Below are 26,714 nucleotides of genomic sequence, written 5' to 3'. Positions count from 1 at the left end.
CAGATACAGCCATTCACACTCCACCTGGCCATCCAGAGGAATGCGTGGATCAAGAATGCACGTGGCAGAATTGCATTGTAGAAACTCAAAAAATCCCAGATTATTGTACAGAAATTATTATTTCTGTCTCAATCTCCACTATGGTTTATGGTTTATTATTAAAGCTTTTGTACACTATAGACTCTGTCCAGGGGTGGGATTCTAACAGTTCAGTAGAATCCCGCCACGGACGGATGACCACGGACCACCTGACCACGGAGACGTCTTCAGACAATGCTGACTCTTGGGCTTTGAAATAGTGATGAGCACCGCCCCCTAGAGTCGGGAATGACTAGCACATATGTGCGAGGAGAACCTTTTCCTTTTATAAGGATCCAGAGCATCTGTGAGATGTAGTTTGATGAGAAAGTGATCTAATTATGGCAAAGGACAGATATTAATGACCTCCATCTTCAGATTGCATATCATCTGCTCTGAAGTAAAGATATGGTTAAATGTATATTATCTTATACTGTCCACAATTAGTTATAATAAATCTCTACCATGTTAGAATATAACATGGAAAGAAAATACAGTAAGATCCGGCTAGAATGAATTCATATTTATGAAACAAATAGAGTCTATCTCATTTTATGCTCATGTATGGTGTGGAAGGAGAAGAAATAGGAGTTAATAATTTAAAGAGGGTCAATTTTAAAGGTGAACTGAGTAGGACACAAACCTTTAACACAATTTGAAATTTAAAAGAAAATATTTGGTGTTGTCTTTCTAGTGTCCTTATTCCTATACAGATGAAACTCAAAAAATTAAATATTGTGCAAAAGTTCATTTATTTCAGTAATACAACTTAAAAGGTGAAACTAATATATGTGATAGACTCATTACATGCAAAGCAAGATAGTTCAAGCCCTGGTTTGTCATAATTGTGATGATTATGGTTTACAGCTCATGAAAACCCCAAATCCACAATCTCAGAAAATTAGAATATTACATGCAATCAATAAAACAAGGATTGTACATAGAACAATATCGGACTTCTGAAAAGTATAAGCATGCATATGTACTTAGTACTTGGTTTGGGCCCCTTTTGCAGCAATTACTGACTTAATGCGGCATGGCATGGAAGCTATCAGACTGTGGCACTGCTGAGGTGTTACCGAAGACCAGGATGCTTCAATAGCGGCCTTCAGCTCTTCTGCATTGTTCCATATCATGTCTCTCATCTTTCTCTTGGCCATGCCCCATAGATTCTCTATGGGGTTCAGGTCAGGTGAGTTTGCTGGCCAATCAAGCACAGTAATCCCACGGTCATTGAACCAGGTTTTGGTGCTTTTGGCAGTGTGGGCAAGTGCCATGTCCTGCTGGAAAATGAAGTCAGCATCCCCATAAAGCTCATCTGCAGAAAGAAGCATGAAGTGCTCCAAAATCTCCTGGTAGACGGCTATGTTGACCCTGGACTTAATGAAGCACAGTGGACCAACATCAGCAGATAACATGGCTCCCCAAATCAACACAGACTGGAAACTTTACACTGGACTTCAAGGATCTTGCAGTGTGTACCTCTCCATTCTTCCTCCATACTCTGGGTCCTTGGTTTCCAAATGAGATGCAAAAGTTGCTTTCATCAGAAAAGAGGTCTTGACTTCCGGGGAGGGGCCTGGCGCCGTCGGTAGCTCAACAGAGCTGCCCCCAGAGTTCTGGCTCGTTATCTACTCAATATCAAGAAGATAACTCTTTTTTCAGACAAGAAAAAAGCAGTGAGGAATCTCAGCTGGTAAGAATCTTCTTTGAAGTTCACAGTTTGTTTCTTTTTGGGCTGTGGACGGAGGGGGAGGATCAACCCAAAGCTGAGTCATTCAACTCCGACCTGAACTTCTTAGCTGTTATTCACAGCACAAGACAGGAACCCCTCCCCCTTAGGACAATCTTTAGAAAACAGACTATTGAAAATCAATACGAGCAAAGACCAAACTTGTGAACTTTAAAATTTTTCTCTATCTGAAATACCAGCTTCAATGTTATAAAAATCTGTTTTGTTTAATTGTCTTCAAAATGGCGTTTACAGCTTCTGCATTTGTTATCTCCGGCTTCCTGGCACAGAATCAAAAGAATAACTTCTTATAATCTAATTAGATCTACTCCCTTAAAGCTCTTAAAGCCTTCAAAGACTCTTTGTTGTTGATACAGAGACATTCCAAACATTCCAAACGGACTTTCTCTTTTGAAATCCTCCGTAAAACCCTTTGCAAAAAAAAAAAGAAGGGGGGGGGAGGAATTTCATTTTCTCCAAACAGCACAGTGGATTAGCAATTTAGAATAAATAATTAAAACCAAAATATAATGGCATCCAAATCAACCTCTGTGAAATTACCTCCGAAAACGTCTCCCATACCTGGCACAAAGTTGCAGCCCCCACCATCTATGCCCCCTAGTGGAGACGTACTAACAAAAGAATTTTTCTTGGAAATGTTCAAAGAATCCAGAGAACAGAATTTAGAAATGTTTAGAGTATCCAGAGAACAGAATCTAGAAATGCTTAGAGAGTTCAAAGATGAAATAAGGAATGAGATGGAAGTTCTATATGACAAATTCGATACTAGGGTCACTAAAATGAATGATAAGATGATGGGAATTGTAAATGTGATAACAGAATATATTTCTGGAATGGAAGATAATTTAGAAACCCTCAATGAAGCTAAAACTAACCTGATATCCAAAACTGAAGTGGTGGAACAAAAAATTGATAATGCTGAAAAACAAATTATTATGATACAGTATAAGCAGATGGAACTTACATTAAGAGTGAGGGGGCTGCGTGAAGAAAAGCAGGAGAACTTAAAGCAAATGTTTTCTGAAGCTTTTGACCGTCTGGTGGGAAAACCGGGATCCAATTTTGATTGGCAGATTGACAAGACTTTCCGTGTTAACTCGTGGGCGGCAAAACAAAGGCAACTTCCCTGAGATGTGGTAATATACTTTGTTACAAGAGAATCTAGAAATATGATATTACAAGAGTCTTATAATACTAAGCTTCAAATTGGTGGACAGGATCTGATTGTTTTGAAAGAAATACCACCTCAGATGCTAAGAGCCAGAAGAGATTATGCTTTTCTGGTGGAAGAGCTCAGAAAGCGTCAGATACAGTACAGATGGGATGCCCCATTCGGTATTATAGTTACAATGGACAAACAAAGATATCGTCTCAGTTCTGTATGGAAAGCTCGTGATTTCTATCATAAGATTCTGAAGATGGGATACCCTGAATCTTCGGGATATGGTGAAAAACCACGAGACGAACAAGATAAACAGCAAACCACACAACCATCAGATAAAATGTATCATCTCCCTCTCCCTGAAGGGCAAGGAGTCAAGGAAAAAAGATCCAACCGTATGACCACCAGACAAACGGATAAACAAACTACCATGCAACAATCTCAACAATCGCTGGCCACTGATCAAGGAGCTACTGCAATAAGCTCAGAAGCTGTGGGAGGAGCCAAACCAAAGGTGAGACAGGCCTTGCGGGAGGCTCTAAAAAAGCTTCAGGCAACCAAAAATGACAACTAAGATTTTGACATGGAATGTTAACGGACTGAACTCCCCACAGAAAAGAAAGAAAATATTTCATTATCTCAAACAGTTTAAGAATGACATAATTTGTTTGCAAGAAACTCATATCAAATCAACCGATCAAAAATATTTGTTTAACCCCAAACTGGGCCAACATTTTGCGACCTCAGCCATGGAAAAGAAAAACGGCATAGTAGTATACTTAAGAAAAGACATCAAAGCTGAGCTAATTGAAGCAGATCCCTTTGGAAGATATATTGCATTAGATTTAATCTTAGAAGGGAAAAAGACGTTACTTTTGGGAATTTATGCTCCTAACCAACAACAAGATGGATTTTATAGAAATCTCCATGCTAAATTAGTACAGTGGGACTTTGAGTCTTGTATATTAATGGGTGACTGGAATGGCGTGATCGACACCAAAAGAGATAAGAAGACATCTCGCCCGAACACCAAATTCCGAGCTAAGTTACCCAAACCCTTTTTTGACATGCTGGACGACTTTGAATTGCGAGACGCTTGGCGCGAGAGGCATGCAGAAGAATATGACTTTACCTTTTTCTCCAACAGACATCAATCTCTTTCAAGGATTGATTTTATACTAATTACAAATGATTTACTTTGCAGGGTGAAGAAGACAAAGATTATGGCGAGAGTTCTTTCAGATCATAACCCAGTCTGGATGGAATTGGGAAGGGTAGCCCAGGCAAGAAGGTCCTGGAGGTTGAATGAAAACTTATTTAGATATGAAAAGTATGTTAATGATTGTAAAAAATTGCTATCGGAATATTTTGTTCTCAATATGAATAAGGGTACATCTATGGAATATGTATGGGATGCAAGCAAAGCGTATATGAGAGGAGTATTAATGAATATAAACAAAATACATAGACACAAACAAGGGCAAAAACGAAAAGAATTGGAAGAGGAAATTAAAGGGAAAGAGACAGAATTAACATTGAATCCAGGAGATACAAAGATTAGGGAAACAATTGCTATATTAAAATCTCAGTTTGATATGCTGATCTCTGACCAGGTAGCCACCAGTTTATTATATGCTAAACATAATACTTTCTGCAATGCAAATAAACCTGGTAGGTGGCTGGCTTACCAGATTAGAAAAAAAAGGAAAGCTCGAAATGTATCCAAATTGTGTTACAGAGGGAAGGAAGTGTTTCAACAGGAAGAGATTCAAAAGGTATTTCGGGAATTCTTTACAGAGTTGTATAAAGGGGACAAAATTAAGGACGTAGATATAGACAAATACCTAGATAAAGAGAAAATTTCCCTAGTTAGAGAAGAACATAGGCATAAGCTGAATCAACCTATAACCTCTGGGGAAATTTTGCAGGCAATTAAACAATTAAAGTTAGGGAAAGCACCAGGCACAGATGGTTTAACAGCTGTTTATTATAAAAATTTACAGTTAGAAATGGTAGAACCCCTCAGAGAACTATTCAATAAAATTCAATCGGGAGGGAAAGTGCCCCCTTCGTGGAAGACTGCGTTCATATCGTTGATACCCAAAGAAGACCAAGACCTTACCCAACCAAAAAATTATAGACCTATTTCATTACTCAATGTAGATTATAAAATTTTTACTAAAATATTAGCAAATAGGCTAATGGTGGTAATTCAACAATTGATACATACCGATCAAACTGGTTTTATACAGGGCAGACAGATGAAGAACAACATTAGATTAATTATTAACGCTTTAGAATACCTGGGAAAGAACAATCAAATCCCGGCAGCATTCATATTTTTGGATGCGGAGAAAGCCTTTGATCGAGTTAATTGGCAATTCCTGCTGAAGACATTGCAAAAAATGCAGATAGGAGATGGCTTTTTACGGTCAATTGGTGCAATATATCAGCAGCAAACAGCCCAGATCATTGTCAATGGAAGTCTGACAGACTCCTTTCAAATTGAAAAAGGTACAAGACAGGGCTGTCCTCTGTCCCCATTATTGTTTATTATAACTTTGGAAATACTGTTGAATAAGATACGGGGCTTGGGCGGTCTAAAAGGGATTAAAATTAGACAGCAAGAATATAAAGTCCGTGCATTTGCGGATGATCTGGTCATAATATTGGAACAACCGCAGGAATCTAGTAGGGTATTATTGAACACGATCAATCAATATGGTCAAGTCTCGGGATTTAAAATAAATCTAGGAAAAACCAAAATATTAGCTATAAATATGACTATCAAACAGAAGGAAGAACTGGGGGCGATGCTAAGATGTGAGGTAGTTAAAAAAGTTAAATATCTTGGAGTTAATATTTTAATCTCAAATGGGAAATTATATAAGCATAATTATGAACCACTTTGGCATAGTATACAGTTGGAGTTGAAAAGGTGGGAAAAATTGCATTTGTCCTTGTTGGGTAGAATAGCGGCAGTAAAAATGAACATTTTACCAAAATTTTTATTTCTTTTTCAAATGTTACCAATACTTAAAGGAGATGCGAATCTTTCAGAATGGCAGAAGGGTATTAACAAATTTGTGTGGGCAGGAAAGAAGCCGAGGGTAAAGATGAAAATAATGCAAGATGCACGTGAAAGAGGAGGATTGAAATTACCTAACTTAAAATTATACTATGACGCAGTGGCATTATCTGCAATTAGTGACTGGATTCATCTAACTAATGACAGAACTTTGAATATCGAGGGATATGACTTGTTATATGGTTGGCATGCTTACCTGTTATTTAACAAAAAAATGGATAAGAAATTTAAAAATCATATCTTAAGAAATGCTTTATTGCGGGTTTGGAAAAAATATCAACATAAATTAAATGATAAAGTGCCCATGTGGGCAATTCCTAGACATGCAATTGAAAATATGAATGTAGAACAAAAACACGATAGAACCACCTATAGACAATTTCTTATCTCAGAAAGAGGGGTGATGCAACTAAAATCTTTAGAGGTACTTAAAGAAGAGAAGGTAGTTCAAACGTGGTTTCAGTATGGTCAACTACAGGCTAGGTGGAAAACAGATCAAAAAATTGGCTTTGTAAAAGTTGAGGATAATTTGTTTAAACAAATAAGAGATCAAAGCTCAATGCACATAAAGAGGATATATAATGTATTAATACAGATGGATTCTGAAACGGAACTGATTAAGGATTGTATGATAAAATGGGCTCAGAATATAGAGGAACCAATAATGCTTGAAACATGGGAAAGAATCTGGGTAAGAAATGTGAAATTTACACAAGCACAAAACTTGAGAGAAAATTTTTATAAGATGTTTTATAGATGGCACCTAGATCCTAAAAAGCTTGCCTCTATGTATCCAAATGTTCAACCTAAATGTTGGAGATGTGGTTCTTGTGATGCTACATATTTTCATATATGGTGGACATGTCGTAATGTCAAAGCATTTTGGATAAAAATATGGTGGATCCTGCAAAACATTTTCAAAAGAAGGATAAAATTCACCCCCCAGTTGTTTTTACTGGGCATATGTATTGACTTTACAGCAGCAGAGACTAATTTGGTTCTGTACTTAATAACGGCAGCAAGACTCTTGGTGGCGCAGTATTGGAAGAAGAAAGATTTACCTATAATTCAAGAATGGACTTTGAAAGTTATGAACTTAGCCGAAATGGCCAAAATTTCAGCATACCTCAAAGAACATTCAAACGAGAGATATAAACGAGACTGGAAAAAATGGATTGATTACATAAAAAGTAAATATGGGACTAAGAAACTCCAGATAGCTTATGCTTAGTATCAGTAACAATTTAAATTGTTTAAAATTTGGGTAACAGTAAGAAGCTGAGTTCAATGTAGAGATATTTTAGACTGTGATTGTCCAAAAGTTATACCACGTATGGTCTTTGGGAAGTCGGGGGGAGGGAAGGGAGGTGGGGATTTAGGGGGAGGGGGGAGGGGGGAAATACAAAATGTGTTAAATTCCATGATTGCATTTGTATACTGTGGCTTTTCAATGTTAGTGCGAAAATAGAACAAACCGAATATACTGGAAGGTAATAGAAATATACCGAAGGATAGAGTTGAGCGAAAGAAGGAGGAGGGTGGAGAGGGTGAGAGAGAGGAGGAGGAGAAGGGAGGGAGGGAATGGATTAGAGGGAGTGATAGGGTTAGGGTTAGAAAGAAGGGGAGGGGAAGTAGGCGTAGAGAGGTGTGTGAGAAGGAAGAATGAAAGTTGGAGGGGGTTGAAAGAGGGTGTATGGTGGGCCAAGGTGGTATATTGGGTTTGTATTGTAGAGGGCATTTTCTATATAAGTGAGGGCTGTGTTTATTACTCAATGTTATATGCCCTGATTAAGCACAGTAAATATATGATTGTATAGAATGAAAACATAATAAAAATATATATATTAAAAAAACAAACAAACAAACAAATTCAAAAAAAAAAAGAAAATAAAAAAAAGAAAAAGAAAAGAGGTCTTTGGACCACTGAGCAACAGACCAGGTCTCTTTTTATTTAGCCCAGGTAAGACGCTTGTTGTTCAGGAGCGGCTTGACAAGAGGAATACGACATTTGAAGCCCATGTCCAAGATCCATCTATGTTGGGTGGCTCTTGATGCACTGACTCCAGCCTCAGTCCACTCCTTGTGAAAGTCCCCAACACTTTTGAATGGCCTTTTCCTGACAATCCTCTTCAGGCTGCGGTCATCCCTGCTGCTTGTGCACCTTTTTCTTTCATACTTTCCCCTTCCACATAACTTTCTATTAATGTGCTTTGATACAGCACTTTGGGAACATCCAACTTCTTTTGCAATTACCTTTTGAGGCTTTCCCTCCTTATGGAGGGTGTCAATGATGGTTTTCTGCACAACTGTCAGGTCAGCAGTCTTTCCCATGATTGTGATTCCTACTAAATCAGACTGAGACCATTTAAAGGCTCAGGAACCCTTTGCAGGTGTTATGGCTTAATTAGCTGATTAGAGTGGGACACTGAGCCTAGAATATTGCACCTTTTCACAATATTCTAATTTTCTGAGATTGTGGATTTGGGGTTTTCATGATCTGTAAGCCATAATCATCACAATTATGACAAAACATGGCTTGAACTATCTTGCTTTGCATGTAATGAGTCTATCTCATATTATTAGTTTCACCTTTTAAGTTGCATTACTGAAATAAATGAACTTTTGCACGATACTCTAATTTTTTTTGGAAAATGTTATTGTTTTAGTTAAACAAAAAAAATAAGAAAAAAATCATCTTTCGTTACATCTTGTTGAAAGTGTATCGATTGGTTACTTCCACAGTCCTTACATATACTTCATTCAAATCATGTTGTACATTTTAAGTCAAGAAAGAAAAGTTATGTATTTTACTATCCCTGTACCATAATTCTCATTTGGTTACCATTGTTTAACCATATTTTTATCTAGAATCATTTATATTAGAAGACACAACCACCTACTGGCGTTCATTTGCAATTTCAATAGATCTCCAATACCATTGCACCTTTTTGACATGTTCTAAAATTAACTCGGTTAAGTAAGATATGGGAGGTGATGTGGTTGGATCCATCTGGTAGTTAATGCTTCTTTATAAGATGAAGTGGTTCTGCTGATCTTGAAAGAAGTGTACCCTTTTCTCAAGAAGCCCGTGCTGGACCCAAAGGAACTGGACAAATTTAATCCAATCTCCAACTTTATCTTTTCAAGATAAAGTTTATCTTTTCAGGATAAAGCTCAGGATGAAGGAATTATCTTTTCACTCAGAATTCAGACTTGTTGAAGCACTGGGATAGTATTGGATGTGCCTGTTAATTGCCTCTGATGGGTCATGAATCCTAGCCCTTACTGATTTCTCAACAGTCTTCAGTGCTATCAACCACGACTTCCTTCAGGAACAGCTCAGGAGATTTGGATCAGGGAGGCACCATCTTGATGTGGTTCTACTTTCTCCAGGGCTAGTTCCAGTCAATGCTGATGGGAAAAAGTAAATACTGAGACTCCTGCTTTGTGGAGTTCCTTTGGGGTCCAATCTCTCCATTCCTATTTAACATCTACATGAAACCACTTACTGGGGTCATCCATCAACTTGAGACTTCATCAGAATGTTGATGATATCCAACTATACTTTTCTGCCTTGGAATGATAAGTGATGCCACTGGAGTTCTTTCAGTGTCTGGAAGCTTTGGAGTCTGGATGGGGAAGAACAGGTTTCATCTGTGATCTGAATTTTTCTAGCAAAACTAAGTATCTGTGGGTTGTAGAGCCAAATGAGCTAATGAACAGTTTGGGAAACCTCTTGCACTCTGATTCTTTTTCAAAGAGCATGTGGCAGGTGTGACCAAGAAGGGTCTTCAGATAGGTTCATCCCATGTACCAATTGAGCTCTTTTCTGCATTGGGAGGCCCTATTCACAGAAACTCAGATCTATGTACTGTTTGGATTACTGTAAGGCACTCTACATGGAACTACCTTTTAAGAGCCTTCAATATTCGACCAGAATGTGTACAATACAGTGACATGAGCAGTTTTAGGTGTTTCAGGTTGTACAAAACTGCTGCAGTGTGAACTGCACTGGCTTTCATGATAATAATAATAATTACTAATTTTTAAAGAAACTTTATTTTTTCCTAGGCGTCCAGGGATGTGGAGGGCTGTGATTGGCTTGCATCATCTTTTCAAACATAAGACATACACTATAAAAAGACGCATAAAATCCATCAAGATTCATTATTACTATGACTCAGCAACATATGAAGATGATATTGCTGTGTTTCAACTAAGCAAACCTGTCAAATTTAATGACCATATTCAGCCCATCTGCTTGCCTAATGTTAATCTTGCCCTGACTTCTGATATGAAATGTTTTATAAGTGGGTGGGGAACGAGAAAAGAAAAAGGTAAGTGTTTTATTTTTGCTTTAAAATAACCTATTGTTGAAAGTTAAAATGAGTTTAGTAACCTCAGAAAGTTTATTTGCACTGTTGGAAGAAATGTCCTGGGTTCAGCTCCAAGTGGGGAAAAAGACACTGGAGACATGGAGGCTGCTTGGAAAGATAGTTTAATGGTGGACCACATGGCTTGAGTCCTGAACAGAAAAAGTGATCAAATGCTTCAATGTTGGGTGAAGAAGAAAGAGAGGGAAGGGCTGAAAGTTCCTGGCTTTATACCCTCTGTTTGGCCCCACCTCTCTATTTCCTGTTCCTATGTAAGAAATGTATTCTGGTTGGTTGTCAGACTCCCATGGGGCCAAGTTTTGAGTTTCCAGATGCCATGTGGTGAGTTTCTGTGGAAGGCTAATATTATCATGCCTTAATCCCATCACCCTGGAGCTGAAGGGGAGAACTCTTCATTATGTAGAATAGACTGGCTTGGGCATTTTAATGGGCCATTAAGAAAAGTGGGGGCTTTTAAGAGTGAGTCTGTTTCCTGCCTAAAAACATGTTTCTCCATTTCTGATCCAGGGAAATATAATATTCTGCCTTTTCAATATTTCCTAGGATATTTAATTTTTTTGGAAGAGGCTGGGTGCTAACTTCCTACATCACTAAAAATAATATTTTGGTGGGGGGAGGGGAAACTTCAAATCATCCTGACTCCTGGTGACTGCCTGGACAAATCGTAGTTTTCTTGGCAACTATATTTTCAGAAGTGGGTTGTGGTTGTCTTATTTCTAGGGCTGAGAGGGAATGACTGACTCGATGTTACTTAGCTGGCTTCATGCCTAATCTGGGACTAGAACTCAGTCTCCCAGTTTCTAGCTTGGTGCTTTTAACCTGTTGAAAGAAATGTCCTTCTGGGTTCAGCTCCAAGTGGGGAAAAAGACACTGGAGATATGAAGGCTGCTTGAAAAGATGGTTTAATGGTGGACAGGACCACATAGCTTGAGTCCTGAACAGAAAAGATGATCACATGCTTCAATGTTGGGTGAAGAAGAGAGAGGCCGAGGAAGGGGCTTGCTGGGCTTTTTATAATCTGTTCAGCCCCACCTCTCTATTTCCTGTTCCTGTGTAAGAAATGTATTCTGATTGGTTGTCAGATTCCCAAGGGGCCATGCAGGGGCAACTCTGTAGGCTGTGTTTTGAATCCAGGTTTGGTTGAGTTCTCAGATGCCATTTGGGGAGTGGGTAAAGGCTAATCATGCCTTAATCCCATCACCCTGGAGCTGAAGGGACTGGCTTGGGCATCTTAATTGCCCATTGACAAAGGGGGTGGGCAGGAAGCTGCAGGGATCTACTTTGCCTTTAAAACATGTTTCTCCCTTTTCACATCCAGGAAAATATATTCTGCCTTTTCAATATTTCCTAGTATATTTCATTTTTCTGGGAGAGGGCTGGGTGATAACTTTCTACAAACCACTACAGTCAACTGTTTCTCTCTTATATTAACCACAGAAAAGTACAATCAGGAGGGAGCTCCTTTTGGATACTACTCTTGGTTAGACATATTGGATATTCACAGATTTGCATTTCAAGATTTTCAAATTTATATATACACAGAATCAAGGTAGCTGGATATAATGGGAGTTGTATGTACTACTTCTGGAAAATAATAATATGGGAAGGACTGATATAAACAATATGAGATAATTTTTACTCACTTGTTTTCCTAGATATCAGTCTTTAAAAATGATCTGTTTACAGGGCATTTCTTTCTCCACTATTTCCTCAAGGATTCAGATTTCAATCCTATGATTCTTGAGAAGGTACCCAGAAGACACACGATTTTTCAGATCTTTTCCTCCATGAGTGAAGGAAGTCACATTCTCTTTGGGTTATAGTAGACTTTGCCACCAATACTGAAAAACAATTAAAGAGAGTCTTTTCATGTATCACAATCGGAAATCAAATGTAGGTATTCTGGGTTCACATTTGGTTCCCATTCTGTGTAACTTTAGAAGTTAACACACATCTTTTTAGCCTCATCACTGAATATTAGTATTTTCTGCTGTCTTCCATAGTTTTACTGACACTGGAGTCACTGGCACTGAAAATATGTCAAGAAAATAAAATTTGAGAAGTTAAAATACCAAGATTGTATTGTATTCTGAACATAAATTGGAATTAAACATTGATGAAATTGTACCCAAAGTTACCCAGCAAAATGACTAAAATGGACTATGTACAGCAATATGGTTTTGTCAGATTATCAGATCAGTAAAAAGAAAATTCAAATTCTAAAGATAAGGTGACCAGACGTCCCGCTTTTGGCGGGACAGTCACAATTTTTAATTTGTCCCGTGTCCCACAGCGTGTTCAAAAAGTCCCGATTTTCCAAAAGAAAGAAAATCAATTTTAAAAAGGACGCCGTTAAAAAAAAGTTTTTATTTCTCTGCAGTGTCATTCCTGATGTGGCCTTTAGAAGGCAGTGGTTTCCCTCTCTCCGCTCGGCTCCTTCCCCTCGTGCACGTGCCGACGCGAGGTTTTTTCGCAGGGAGAGTGATGGCTTTCCGGTGGCGGCATCGCGGCGAGGAGGAGGCTCGGTCCCGGGCCAAGCGGCTGAGCCGTAGGAAGTTTTTTTTTTTTTTTTTTTTGCCCGCATCTCTCGGGCGCCACTCTCCCTGCAGCCATTTCTCCCGCTTTCTCCTTTTTGTCCTTTCTCCTCCTTCCCCCCCAAAAGAGAACAAGAGGGAGAAAGAGGAGGGGGGGATAGTGGGATCCTTGCTGCTTTATTTTCTGGATTAATTGGTGGAAATGTGCTCTCATTCATGATCCATTCCTATGACTTCGTGTATGTCCTGGAATAAATGTACAATAGTTATTGTTTCTTTTTCCGTCATATTTTTCTTACAAAAAGATGAAAAGGACTGTTGATGGAGCTATCTGGCATTTGAAAGGTAGGATTGCTCAGGTAGTCCTTGACTTATGCCTGGTAACTGAGTGACTGTTCAAAGTTATGACAGACCCCTCCCTCCCGAAAGGTACTTACGACCTGGTTCGAAGTTCTGACGCCTCATGTCTCCCCTGCAGTCACTCCATAACTGACCCATATTTATAGCCATTTGCAGCATCTTGTGGACATATGACTGTGACTTACATTTTTAAAAATTCTATGCACAATACTTTGAAATGTATTGTGCATAGAATTTTTAAAAATAGTTTTACTTCAATTTATTCTGTGTGAAATAGTTTGAAATGTTTTACTTCAATTTATTCTGTGGGGATTCTTTTTTTAAATTGTCTTAGACTATTTAAAAAAAGATTCTATCCAAAATAAATTGAAATAAACCATTTTTAAAAATTCTATGCACAATACATTTCAAACTATTGTGCATAGAATTTTTAAAAATGGTTTATTTCAATTTATTTTGGATAGAATTTTTTTTTAAATAGTCAGGAGTCATTGACACTGAATTTGCACTTTTAATAATCAGGAAGAACATACTGAGTTTCTTTGAAAGAAAATCCGATAATTTAAAAATCCAATAATTTGTTTCCTAGTATAATTTGATTGCTTATTAGTAACCTATGACTATCACTAAGTGTTGTAGCTTATGATTCTTGATGAATGTATTCTATTTTATTTTTCTTTATGTACACTGAGAGCATATTCACCAAAGACAAATTCCTTGTGTGTCCAATCACACTTGGCTAATAAACTATTCTATTCTACTCTACTCTACTCTACTCTACTCTACTCTACTCTACTCTACTCACTTCTATTTCAATTCTAATAAGGAGTTTAGCTTCTCTCTCTTGAAAATGTAAGCTAGCTAAGGCATTATAATGCAAGCTAGCCTTAGCTTTCAAACAGTTCATTTAGTGAACAAAGTTACAATGGCATTGAAAAAAGTGACTGATGACCATTTTTCACACTTAGCGACCGTTGCAGCATCCTTATGGTCACGTGATCAAAATTTTGATGTTTGGCAACAGATTCATATTTATGATGGTTTCAGTGTCCTGGGGTCATGTAATTGCCTTTTGTGACCTTTTGACAAAATATATATATTTTTAATCAAGCCCCCCCCCCCCCAGTCAATGGTGTCCCTCTTTACCAATCTGAAAATTTGGTCACCTTAACTAAAGAGGAAGAAAAGAAACATTTCCATCTAATTATGCATTGTACTATTGCAAAAATGCTTAAATAGGAGTTTAGTAATAATGAAGACCTGTTCACAATTCTGGAAATACGTAGCAGTAGACATTTCAAGATAGAGAAAATTTTTCTGGTTAGAATTGTAGCCATTAAAATGTATATTTTACTGAAACTCACATTTCTGTTCCCAATGATTCTAGTAAATATTTTTTTAAATGTATCAAATGATTGACACAAATAACTCATGAGCAATAAAAGACTCAGAAAAGGGTGTTGGTACTTACCTGATATGCCTCTTCTAATAAGGTGGAGGTAGCATCCATGTATGGGCTGACACGGTCCGTACTCTGATTGGACTGAGTTTTATAATCCCCTCCTGGTGTGACTCTACCCAGTTTTCAACAAAGGAAATAAATACAGACTCATAGGTGTTATCCAACCACAATTTTTAGTAAAGAAGTTCAAAAATGTACATAAAGAATAAAGAAAACACGAACAAGGTTCCACTGCACCCAACAGAGAGGCGTCTAGAACAGGTGAACCATCTGGGCAGGGCTGGATGCTGTTTCCACCTTATTAGAAGAGGCGTATCAGGTAATTACCAATGCTCTTTCTCAATGTGATGATAGCATCCATGTATGGGACATACCCAAGCCTAACTGCTCTCACGGGCGGGATCCAGACTGTTCTAGCTGGCAATCCTCTGCCCTGACCGCTTGCAAGACCCTATGACCAAAGGCCGCATCTGCCAAAGTGAATCTATCCAATTTGTAGTGTCTAATAAAGGGCGAAGGAGATTCCCATGCTGCAGCCCTGCAGATTTCATCCAATGAGGCCTGAGTAGCCCATGCCATGGTGGAGGCAGCACTCCTCATGGAATGGGCTGCGATGCCCTCTGGCACCACCAATTCTTGCGACTCATACACCAGTCCAATGCAGTGCCTAGCCTACCTGCCTATGCAAGCCATAGAGACCTTCTGACCAAGCGATTATTCCTGAAAAGAGACAAAAAGTGTCTCCGTACACCGCAGTGTGGATGTGCTCTCTATGTGGATTTTAAGTGTTCTGCACGTCTAGATTGTGCCACAATTTCTGTAAATGATGAGTTGGAGTGGGACAAAAGTCAGATAACACTATCTCCTGGGTGAGGTGAAACCAGGAACCCACCTTTGGCATGAAGGCAGGGTCAAGACAGAGGACAACTGGTCCTCTGTCTTGACCCTGGACCCCCACGAACCGATAAGGCATGTATCTTGGAAATCCACCTAGCGGAGGTTATCGCCACCAGAAAAACTGCCTTCCAGGTAAGTATTTGTAGGGGAACCTCGCGTAGTGGCTTGAATGGCAGCCTGGTAAGAGCCTCTAGGACCACAGTAAGATCCCAAGTCAGGTATTGGTGTACTACAGGGGGTCGCAGCCTCACTGCCCCTTTCAGAAATCTCTTGACCGTGGGGTGCTGCGAAAGGGGCTGTCCCCCCTCCCCATGTGAGTATGGTTCCCAAGGCTGCCACCTGCTGCCTAATGGTGTTTGGTGAGAGTCCCCTTTCCAACCTGTCCTGTAAGAATTCAGCCCCTGGGAAATGGAAGAACTATCTGGAATAATAAGTTTGCCTGAACACCAATTACAGAATATTTTCCACGTGGCATTGTAGATGTGGATAGTTGGCGGCCTCCTGGAGGCCTGTATTGTAGTAATGACCCTGTCTGAATACTCTCCCCCCCTCAGAGTGAGCCGCTCAACCGCCATGCGGTCAACTAGAGCCAATGGGGCTGTGAGTCTTCCAGTGACCCCTGGGAGAGAGCTATCCTGCGTGATGGAATTATCCAGGGCCACTCCGACGACAGCGTCTGAAGGTTGGCGAACCGTGGCCAGTATGGGGCTACCAGAATGATCTCTGCCCGGAGGCTGATGACCCTGCAGATCACCCTGGGGAGGAGGGGTGTGGGTGGAAAGGCATAAAGTACACCCCTCAGTAGGGGCTGCACAGGGGTGTCCACCGCCTTCGCCTCCGATGTGTAAAACCTCGTGTAGAACCTGTGGAGTTGTCTGTTGCCTGTAGTGGCAAACAGATCCACAATCGGCGTACTGAAGCATCATGTAATCTTCTGAAAAAGAAGGATGCAATCGCCATTTGGCTTGATCTACCCTGGTCCTACTCAGCCTGTCCACTCTAACATTATCCACCCCCGAAATATGCTCAGCAGTGATGGACAAGAGGTTGGCCTCAGCCCATGTTCCCAGAGTACTGGCCTCTAGCATAAGGTCTTTAGATTTGATACCTCCCTGTCTATTGACAAAGGCTTTGGCCGTGATATTATCCGTAAGGATCAGTACGTGTTGTTTAGAAATAAGGTGTTGAAATTCTATCAGAGCCAGCCTTATTGCCCTGAGTTCTAACCAGTTAATGCTTCTGGTGGACTCCTCCTGAGACCACTGACCCTGGGTGATGTGTGATCCCATGTGGGGCCCCCAACCAGACAGGCTGGCGTCCGTGGTGATAGTGACCCTGTCACCCACCCTAAAGTGGCACCCCCTCAGTATGGCTGGGGACCTCCACCACCTAAACATCCGGCGGACATCCCTGGGTACAGCCACCCGGAGTAGGGAATTGCTGGTTCTCCTCTTCTGGTAGGGAAACAAGAACCATTGGAGGTCCCTAGTGTGAAGTCCAGCCCAGGGAACTATGGCGATGGCCAACACCATCTTCCCCAACAGTTTAGAGAGATTGGCCAGCGTGGGTCTGTGGTCCCTCTCTATGTCAGTCACCATCTGTTTCAGGCTATTAATACGTTTGTCCGGCAGGAAGACCTGACCTGCCACTAAATCGATCCAGGCCCCAAGGTGTAGAATTCTGGTGGTAGGGGAGAAATGGCTCTTGGTCTCATTGACAAAGAACCTATGAGTGTGTAGTGTATGTATCGTGATGAGGAGGTCCACTCTGGCTCTGGCCTCTGAAACTTACTGGACCAAGATATCAAGATAAAGTTGGACTCTTACAGGTACAGTGCGCAAATATGCCACCAGAGCAGCCATGACCTTAGTAAAAACTCTGGGCGCAGAAACAATGTGTATTGATAATGGCAAGATTTATAACAAAATTGTAAGTATTGTCGGTGTTCCTGCAGAATGGTACATGCAAGTATGCCTCTGTAAGATTGATCGACGTAAGAAAGTCACCCTCGCGAATCCCTTCCAAAATTAAATGTAAAGAATGAATTTTAAAATGTCTATATCTGATAAACCTATTCAAATGCTTTAAATCAAAGATGACCCTCCACCCCCCGGAAGCCTTGGGGATGACAAATAACATGGAAGAGTACCTCCGGCGTACCTGGTCGGCAAGGACCTCCTGAATAGCCTCTATGTCTAGGAGGTGTTGAATCGCCGAACTCATTAACAACCGCCTCTGGGGCTTACTAGAAACCGGACATTGAAGGAATGAACTAGGGGGGGTGGGAGATGAACTCCAAGGTCAGATCAAACCTGACCGTGGCCCTAACCCATGTGTCAGAAGTTGTGGACTCCCACTGGTCTGCCAAATGTTGCAGTCTCCCCCCCAATGGGAGTCTGAGCCTGGATCAGTCTAAGGTTTGTGGTAGTATCAGTTACCGTCCCCCCTGAAAGGGTCTTTTGGACTGATCCCTCTCGGCTGCCGATACTGCTGTTGGTTCTGGGAGCATTGGTCGAATCCGCCTTATTGGCGAAACCCTGATGGGGAATAATCAGACTGCCTGAAAGACCCCCCCATAATCCTGGGCTCTGAACTGCTGGCATCTAGGGTAGGATGTGGACTGGATAAAACCCTTCTTAGAGTTAGAGGGCAGGATCTTATGCTTATCCTTGCCTTCGATCAATAATGGATTAAGCGAGTCCCTGAAGAGGTCCCCTCTTATATGGTTCAGATGCCAGGCGCCACTTGTGCTTGACATCCAATTGCCATTGGCGCAGCCACAGAAGCCTCCGCGAGGCCACCGAGGAAGCCATGGCCTTGGATGCGAATCTGGTAGCACTCAGTATGGCATCCGCGGTGAATTGTACGGCAATTAGAATTTGGCACATCTCTAAACATAAAAATTGTGGCAATTATTATAAATTGCATAGGATAATTAGATCAAGAACTGCCAATTCAGCATTTTTACATAGTTCTTGTTGCAGATTAGAAATAAATAAACTAAAAGCTATTGCTTTCCTTACAGGTAAAGCCAGCCTCACATTGCAAGAAGCTCAGCTACAAATTTTTTCACTCGACACTTGTAATCGATATGACTGGCATGCAGGATCAGTACAAGATACTGCTTTCTGTGCTGGCTCTGAAACTGGAGATGTTGATACCTGTCAGGTAAATGGACCTAGATTTATCTCAAAATATGTTCACTTAATATCAAGTTAGGTTTACTAGATTAACAATTTGCAGATGCACTACAGCAGATAGGAAATTTTAGAAAAGAAAATTAAAATTGATGCAATTTTAGAATTGTATAAGTGGGATATTGGTGAATTGAGATAAAAGAACAATTACCACTGCTTTTGCTATTCTAGAGCCCAGCCAAATAATGCTTTCATTCTAATATAATCAGTGAGAGTTGACTAATTTATCCTACTGATTTCAATGCAAATAAACCAGGCATAATTTATAAAAACAATAAAATGTCTCTTCTTCAGTGGACTGCCTCTTGCAAATTAAATCTGTTAGAAAGACAAACTTCTCAGCCTACATTGGGCTCTACTGTGGGGACAGCATTTTCATACTTACTCAAGTCAGGAGGAATGCACACTAATGTCACCATGAGGAAAAGCTATTTCTTTGTTCTCAGTTTGCCATAATGGAATGAGAACCGTGAATGTCACTGAAGATACATGGCTGCTGTACGTTCACTAGAAAACTAAATAAAAGGAGGGATAGCCTTTATGCATGCATGCTTTCAAATGCTAGAATCACTACTCATTGTTATCTTTTTCATTTTTCAGGGAGATAGTGGTGGACCTCTTGTATGCTATTTATCAGATTCTAAATATTACATTGTAGGAATCACCAGCTATGGTGTTGGCTGTGGCCGACCAAAATATCCAGGAGTTTACACTAATTTGCCTAAGTACATGTTCTGGGTAAAGAGACAACTTAGCAAAACCAACACTGTGAGCATTCAGCAGGTTCTTTTTTTGTTTGTGGTGTGGAATATTTTCCAACTAATTGTATGAAGTGGCTTTTTGCCATGCCATATATATCAGATTGCTTTTTAAATAATGAATCCTCTTGCAGTCTCATTATTTCTGAAAAAATATTTAATAGTAGTTTGTAATTTTAATTTGATCATTGATATATTAAAGTGTGTATTTTCATGTCTCTGAATACTCTTTATTGTTGTAGGATAGAAAGCCTCTGTTTCTTTCTGCCCCATATTATATCAAAGAAAATCAAAATGGGGTTATTTTGAGTTTCTTTCTCATACTTCTCTCCAAAGGATGAGAATCTATCTCCCTGTGGCGATAATTAGTAACTGATCTTGGTGCTGTTGGAAGAAATGTCAGTTCCAAGTGTGGAAAAAGACACTGGAAACATGGAGGCTGCTTGGAATGATGGTTTTAATGGTGGACAGGACCACGTGATTTGAGGTCCTAGGGAAAAAGGTGATCACATGCTTCAAAATGTTGGGTGAAGAAGAAAAGAGAAAGATGCTGAAAGTCCCTGGTTTTATGCCCTCTCTGGGCTTTCCTGCCTAAAAACATGTTTCTCCATTTCTTATCTAGGGAAATAGAATATTCTGCCTTTTCAATATTTCCCAGGATATTTCATTCTTCTAGGTGAGGGGTGGGTGCTAACTTCCTACAGTGCTTAAAGGCTGTATTCATTTGCCCAGAAGAGGGAATGAGAGAGTGATGTTCTGGTTAGGGTATCAGACTGGCACCTGGAGACCCAGGTTCCAGTTTACCCTGAGCCACAGAAGCTCAGGGGGCGAGTTTGGGGCCCAAAGGCTGCTGTGCAGGATTGTGGTGAGGAAAATGGGAGGAGGGATCATTACTGTATGTACATTGAGTCAAGTTCCTGAATTAAAAACCAAATATAGGTCCAGGCTATAAATACATTTATTAGTTTACCTTTCATATATCTGCATGAAAGTATCTGTCAATCTTCCCTTTCCCTCATAATATAGAAATCCTCTTACATGAAGCAGACCGCTGGGCCTGGCTCAGAGTTGTCCATACTTAATGGAAGCTAATGGGTTTCACCAGAGCCATTATTGAGGCAAAGAAACATCTATCGTGGATCCCTATAACTCCGTCTCCTTCCTCATCTGTTTCTTTGTTCATCCCATTCAATAAGTCTTATTTCACCAATTTCATGCCTATTAAAAAGATACAGGAAGATAAACCGGCGTAGAAATCGATTACTTCACGGGGATTAGAATCGCATCTCGACAATTGGTAAATAACCGCAGGGAAGCGGATTAAAACTTCTCTCCCGCTGGTTCGAAAAACCCGGACCTTTCACGTGTCGGCGAAGTCTGTCGGAGGCCGAGTTCCAAGAAGCTGTTGCGGGAAGGCGCGCGAACCACTTCCCTAGGCTGGTTCAACCGCCTCGCCGGCTCCTTCCAGCCTCCTCCGTTGCGGACGGCGAGCGGGAAAAGAGGCTGCCATTTTCTCCCTTGAGAAACGATGATTAACCGGTGTTCTCTATTGGCGGTCGTTTCCCTTTTTTCCCCGGCGCTATTCGGCGCGATCTCTTCCCTTGCGAGCGATGGAAACGGTGAGGCGACCTTCTCCCGTCTTCGGTTAGTGGGTTGGGCGGGTGCTTAGCCTAGGCAGGCTCGGCTCCTGGTACTTTAGGACGAGGCCAGCGAGCGAGCCTGGGTACGACGGCCGCAGGGAAGGGGTATAGGCGCCAAGCACTGGCGGTCCGCTCCCGGCTCTTATTTTGCGGCATCTCTGACTCGGAAACCCAAATAGCCGGCTGGTTCGTTTGCTATACCGGTACGTTCAGGAAATATTTTGGAAACTGGCTGGCTTTCTTTTTTTTAACCTTAGTTTGGACCTTCATAGAATCAGAAAGCTGGAAGTAACCTCAGAGTCTTCTAGTTCAACCCCCAGCTGAAGGCAGAAGCCTTATCAGTCAAATGGTTGTCTGATCTGTTCTTGAAAATCTCCAGTGAAAAAGCATCCACAACTCCAGGAAGGAAGCTATTCCACTGATTAATCCCTTTCACTGTCAGAAAATTTCTTCTTATTTCTAGGTTGGATCTCTTTGGCAGGTTCCCCTCATTACTTCTTGTCCTGCCTCTGGAAGTACTGGAAGACAGCTAACGTGCCCCCCCCCCCCCCAAAAAAAATCCTTGGCTTCAGTAGGCTAGTTATGCCTGTCTTTGACTTACGACCATTGGTTTAGTGACCATTTGCAGTCCTGGAAAAAGAGTCTTATGACCATTTTTCATACTTAAATCTGTTGCAACATCCCCATGATCACTTGATTAAATTTTGGGCGCTTGGCAACTGGCTTGTATTTATGCTGTTTGCAGTTTCCTGGGGTCATGCAATCACCTCTGACAAACAAAGTGAATGGGGAGGCCAGATTCATTTAACAACTGACAAGAAAGTTTGTAAAAGCAAAGCTCACGTAACAACTATCTTGCTTAGCAATATTTGGACTCAGTTGTGGTCATAAGTCAAGGACTACATGTATATTAACATTAGCTTGAATGACAGACACAACCCACTTTGGAATGCTCTTTGATTCTATACATGCCTTACCTCACTTTTCAATTTTTATATTAACAGTCTAGGCAGGTTAGGATTTTTGTCCTAACTTGTATATGTTTACATTACACTAACACATTTTCCACTTTAATTATGATCACTGAAGGGATGGGAAATAACTTTGGAATTCTTAACCCAGATGGTGTAGTCAAGAAATTTGATAACGTTGCTTCTCATTCCTTTAGTTCTAAATTTCCAAATGTTTTTGAAAGATCAAGAAAACAAGTCCAGAGCAAATGGGAGAGATATCCAATATAGAATACTCTTAAGCCCTGTTCTAAGAAAATTAGACATTCATGTATTCACAATTGTTGCAAATTTAACAAAGAGAAGGAACTTAAAAGAATAGTTGGTTTTACAGAAATGTAAAAATGGTCATGCAGGGCAAAAATCAAAGCTATCCATATAGCTAGTTATATTATAACAGCATTATAAAGTATCACAAAAGAGTAGAAGCAATTATCTTTACTAGGCAAAATATTAGAAGAAAAGGGAGGGAGGGAGGATTAGGTCCAGCTGGCTCCACCCATATGACTTGGAGTAGATGAGGCAGCCTTTCCCTTCCCTTTAATTGCAAACTTGCAGGGAAACCCGTCCTCATAAAGGAAAATGAGAGTATTTCTGCAAGGGGGGAGGGAATCCATTTTCCTTTCAAATTTTGCTGCTTCCCATTTTCCAACACATCTCCAGGTGATTTTTCTTCTGACAGGACACCAAGTTGGCTCCATGTCCAAGGGTGACTTGTTCGGCACCCACCTGACCATGCCCATCCAGCCACACTCACCTGGCTGTTGTGAGTCATTCTATTCTGACTCTGTAAGGCAGGAGAGGTCTGCTTTTACTGGACAGCTTCTCTAGCCTGCTTCAGCTCTCCAAGTGGCTTATGTTGACAGTGGGTTTCTAATGTTTTCAAAGAATACTAAAGCCGCAATCAGAACTATAGGAAATTGATCCACGTAATGCATGTGTGTGCGGTGCGGTGTGTTTGTGATAAAGTGAGACAGGCTGCCCTGGAGTTGCTATATTCTGTACATGATTGTGTTAATTTTTGGAATCCATCAGACAACTCATCTGTGGAAGGTGAAAGACAGTCAATATGGAGAAAAGTATGTATTCCTCAACCCATCACTTCTAGTATAGTATATCTAGTGTAATGTAAAGTACAAGACCAAGATAATCCATGGTCTCTGTAGATAGAGCTGAAGCTGATTTTTCACATCTTGAAGCTGACAATGATCACAGTGAGCCTAAGCGGGAAAAGTAATCCTCACCTTAGAACAGCTGAGGATAGAATAGTATTTGCTCGATTGTAGATTAACAACAAGATAAAGGCAATGCCATGAGAATGTGGCAGCAAAAGAGGACTCAGGAGCATATTTTCCTAAATGCAAATGAGGAAACTATATTATATTATTATTATTATGTACAAACCAGAGGTGGTATTCAGCCGGTTCTTTCCATTTTGGTCGAACCGGTATCGGCTTCGGGAGACTCCACCACCACCACCCGCCCCGATGTAATGCACGACCTTCTGCACATGTGTGCTTTTTTTCTGAACTGGTAGGAAATGTAAGTGAATCTCACTGCTGGTACAAACCAATGTAAAACCAATGGCCTTGGCGTTCTATATAATGCAATCTCAAGTTTAAATTAAATCATAATAATTTCTGTTATCATTGAAAGCGAATGCAAAAATTACAAATAGATTGTTAGATGGTTCTGCTAAGGTGGAAGAATACCGACTGAAAGGTAAAAGGTCTGTCTATCATCGATCTATTTAATTTATATAGGTGGCTATCTCGCACACAAGGATTCCAGGCGTCATCGTAATATATATTGCTTACATGTGGAAGTTTATCTGGTGACCCTAAAAGTTGACTGTTGGCTTGCCTTTCTGTATTTTAAATACGGTATGGATCAAATATTAAAAAGCAGGGTGGCTACAATGTATAACTTGATATCTTATCACATATGGCATAGATTTTGCCTGGATGGTTTACACTATGTCCAATGTTTTAGTTTGTGTTTACTAAAAAAAAATTATTAAAAAAAGAATATTTGAAAGCTACAATTGGTCCAAATTGCAGTGTCATGAACACTTTGGAAGGCACCTAGGGTGGCACATATAATAGCACTGTTATGTGAGCTGCAACCGGCTGCCAATCTCCTTCTGGATGCCTTAAACCAACACCTTAAACCAAGGTGTTGGTTTAAAGCCATTTTTGTCATATGTTCAGGATATCTGCAAAATTATCTTTTCCCAATAGGATTAGCCCACCTACTCGTGCTGACAAAGGGGCCTACTGTGGATCCCATCAGCCAAGGAATTTTGGCTGGTACGATCCAGAAGAAGAGCTTTATTGCTACAGCCCCCATGTTTTGAGAAATCTTGTCACCAGAGATGAGATCTGCCTCCTCTCTTTTAATCATCAGGTAAGCCTTAAAACTTGGCAGTGCCAGTTGGTTTGGAGTACTGAAGGAGAAGTTCTTGGCTGGAGATGATTGATGTAGTCATAAGAGAAGGCACTACCACCTCTGTGCTCCAAACTCAGGGTTTTTAGTTTGCTTGAAATTTTTTGTCATTGTAATCTTTTTTTTACATTTATAATTGTTTTGATATTATGTATAGCATACATTTTATTGCACTGCAAGCTGTTTAGAATCACCTCGAAGTGCAAAATTGCAGGAAGTTAAATAATACTGTATAAAGAAGCTTTATTTGGAACAGCTTACATTAGGGTGACCAGACGTCCCGCATCTGGCGGGACAGACACGCCTTTTCATAATTTTTCCCGCGTCCCGAGCTGTTCTAGAAAAAACCCGCTTTATTTTGGGGCTCGCTCGCTCCCCCGCCCATCAGCTGCCGCTAGCTCGCTCATTAGTTCCCCCATCTATTTCTAAAAATCTAAGCCAGCCCAGCCTGCCGCTCACTGATTGGTCTGGACTCCAGCCAATCAGTGAACTGGCTGGGATGGAAAACGCGACGTGCTTAAAGTTTTCCATCCCAGCCAGCTCACTGATTGGCTGGAGTCCGCTTAGCACGCCGCATGAGTCGCAGGAGTCTCCATTTCATTTCGCCTTCGCGGCCGTTTGCTTTGTTTTGCTGCTTCACTGGTGAGTAAACCGGGAATTAGTAACCTATGCGGGGTTAGTGAAACAGCCGCCGCCCTCCTCCCCTTCCCTTTGTGCAAGAAAGGTGCCCGCTCGCCAGCCCGCCCACCCTTGGGCTCCGTGAGCAGCACCTTCCCAGCACCGCCACGCTGGTTCCTTCGCGCCCCTCCCACCCCTCTGCCTCCTCAGACCTCCACGCAAGAGCAGCGGAGCGAACGAGCGGCCACGGCCGTCGTTTTAAACGAGGCTCCACTCGCTGCTCATCCCGCTCCGAGCCGGGAAAGGGGCACTTTGGCAGGGCTTCCGCAGCACCCCCAAGGACCACCGCGCAAGGGCGGCGGCGGTGGCGGCGGTGGGCCTTTAGTAACCTGCACGGGGTTAGTGAAACAGTTGCCGCCGCCCTCCTCCCCTTCCCTGTGTGCGAGAAAGGCGCCCACTCACCCTTGGGCTCCGGGGGCAGCACCTTCCCAGCGCTGCCGCTGCCGCGCTGCTTCCTTCGCATCCTGCGGACTTCCCTGTGTCTCCCAGGTCGCGCCCATCCTGTGTGCGAGAAACTCCACAGGGCGCAAAGGAAGCAGCGTGGTAGCGGCGGAGCTGGGAAGGTGCTGCCCCCGGAGCCCAAGGGTGGGTGGGTGGACTGGCGAGTGGGCGCCTTTCCCTGTGTCTCCCAGGTTGCGCCCGTCCTGTGTGCGAGAAAGCCGTCCGGGGCGGCTTTCCCAGCCTCCTTTCTGTGCCCCCGCCCCGGTTCCACCTCCTCCGGCTGGTGGCCAACGGGAGGGAAAGGCGAGAGAAAGAGCAAAGGCGACGATAGCGCTGCTCTTCTCCGCCCTCCGTGTGGTGTTGGGCCTTTTTTTCGCCGTCAGCGGGGGATCGCCGGAGACGCCCACCGGCAGATGGTGAGCGGGGCACCTCCGAGGCGGGAGGGGAAACTAGTCCGGGCGCAGAAGTAGGGAAGGAAGGGAGGGCAGAGCTAATGAATGCTCTTTCTCCGTCGCGATCTCCTCTTTTTATCTGTGACCACGAGCCGTTCCTATTGGCCATTTCCTTTGTGACGTCTGTATCAGGCGCCGGGCTTAGTTTCCATATCTTAAGAGATACCGGAGATCGCGGGGTTTCTTGTATGCATGCTGCAAGGAGAGGCAGAAGCCAAGAAGAGCTGGGCCTGCCTTCTCGCTACCCCCGCTCTGCCCCGGTCACCGGGGATGGGGACAGCTCTCCGCTAGACTCGCTGCCAATGTGGACGGGGAAAGGGGAAAGCTGTTCCCACCAGCCGAAGTCAGAACCATGCTGTGACCAA

The 26,714-nt window shown here is 41.7% G+C and overlaps 1 protein-coding gene across 1 annotated transcript in view; it reads left to right on the top strand.

The window, feature by feature from the left end:
- The window catches only part of LOC116504558 (transmembrane protease serine 9-like), a 40,401-nt gene extending 24,697 nt beyond the window's left edge, over positions 1 to 15,704 (top strand). The window contains exons 8-10 of the mRNA XM_032211645.1: positions 10,153 to 10,418; positions 12,856 to 13,055; positions 15,486 to 15,704. Coding sequence (XP_032067536.1) covers positions 10,153 to 10,418; positions 12,856 to 13,055; positions 15,486 to 15,704 — 685 coding nt within the window. The remainder of the gene's footprint in view (positions 1 to 10,152; positions 10,419 to 12,855; positions 13,056 to 15,485) is intronic.
- The last annotated feature ends 11,010 nt before the right edge of the window (positions 15,705 to 26,714 follow it).

The sequence above is a fragment of the Thamnophis elegans genome, chromosome 2 (assembly GCF_009769535.1).
Source record: "Thamnophis elegans isolate rThaEle1 chromosome 2, rThaEle1.pri, whole genome shotgun sequence".
Classification (NCBI taxonomy): Eukaryota; Metazoa; Chordata; class Lepidosauria; order Squamata; family Colubridae; genus Thamnophis; species Thamnophis elegans.
Note: the sequence above shows the minus strand (reverse complement) of the source record. Positions and strands in the feature narration are given on the sequence as shown.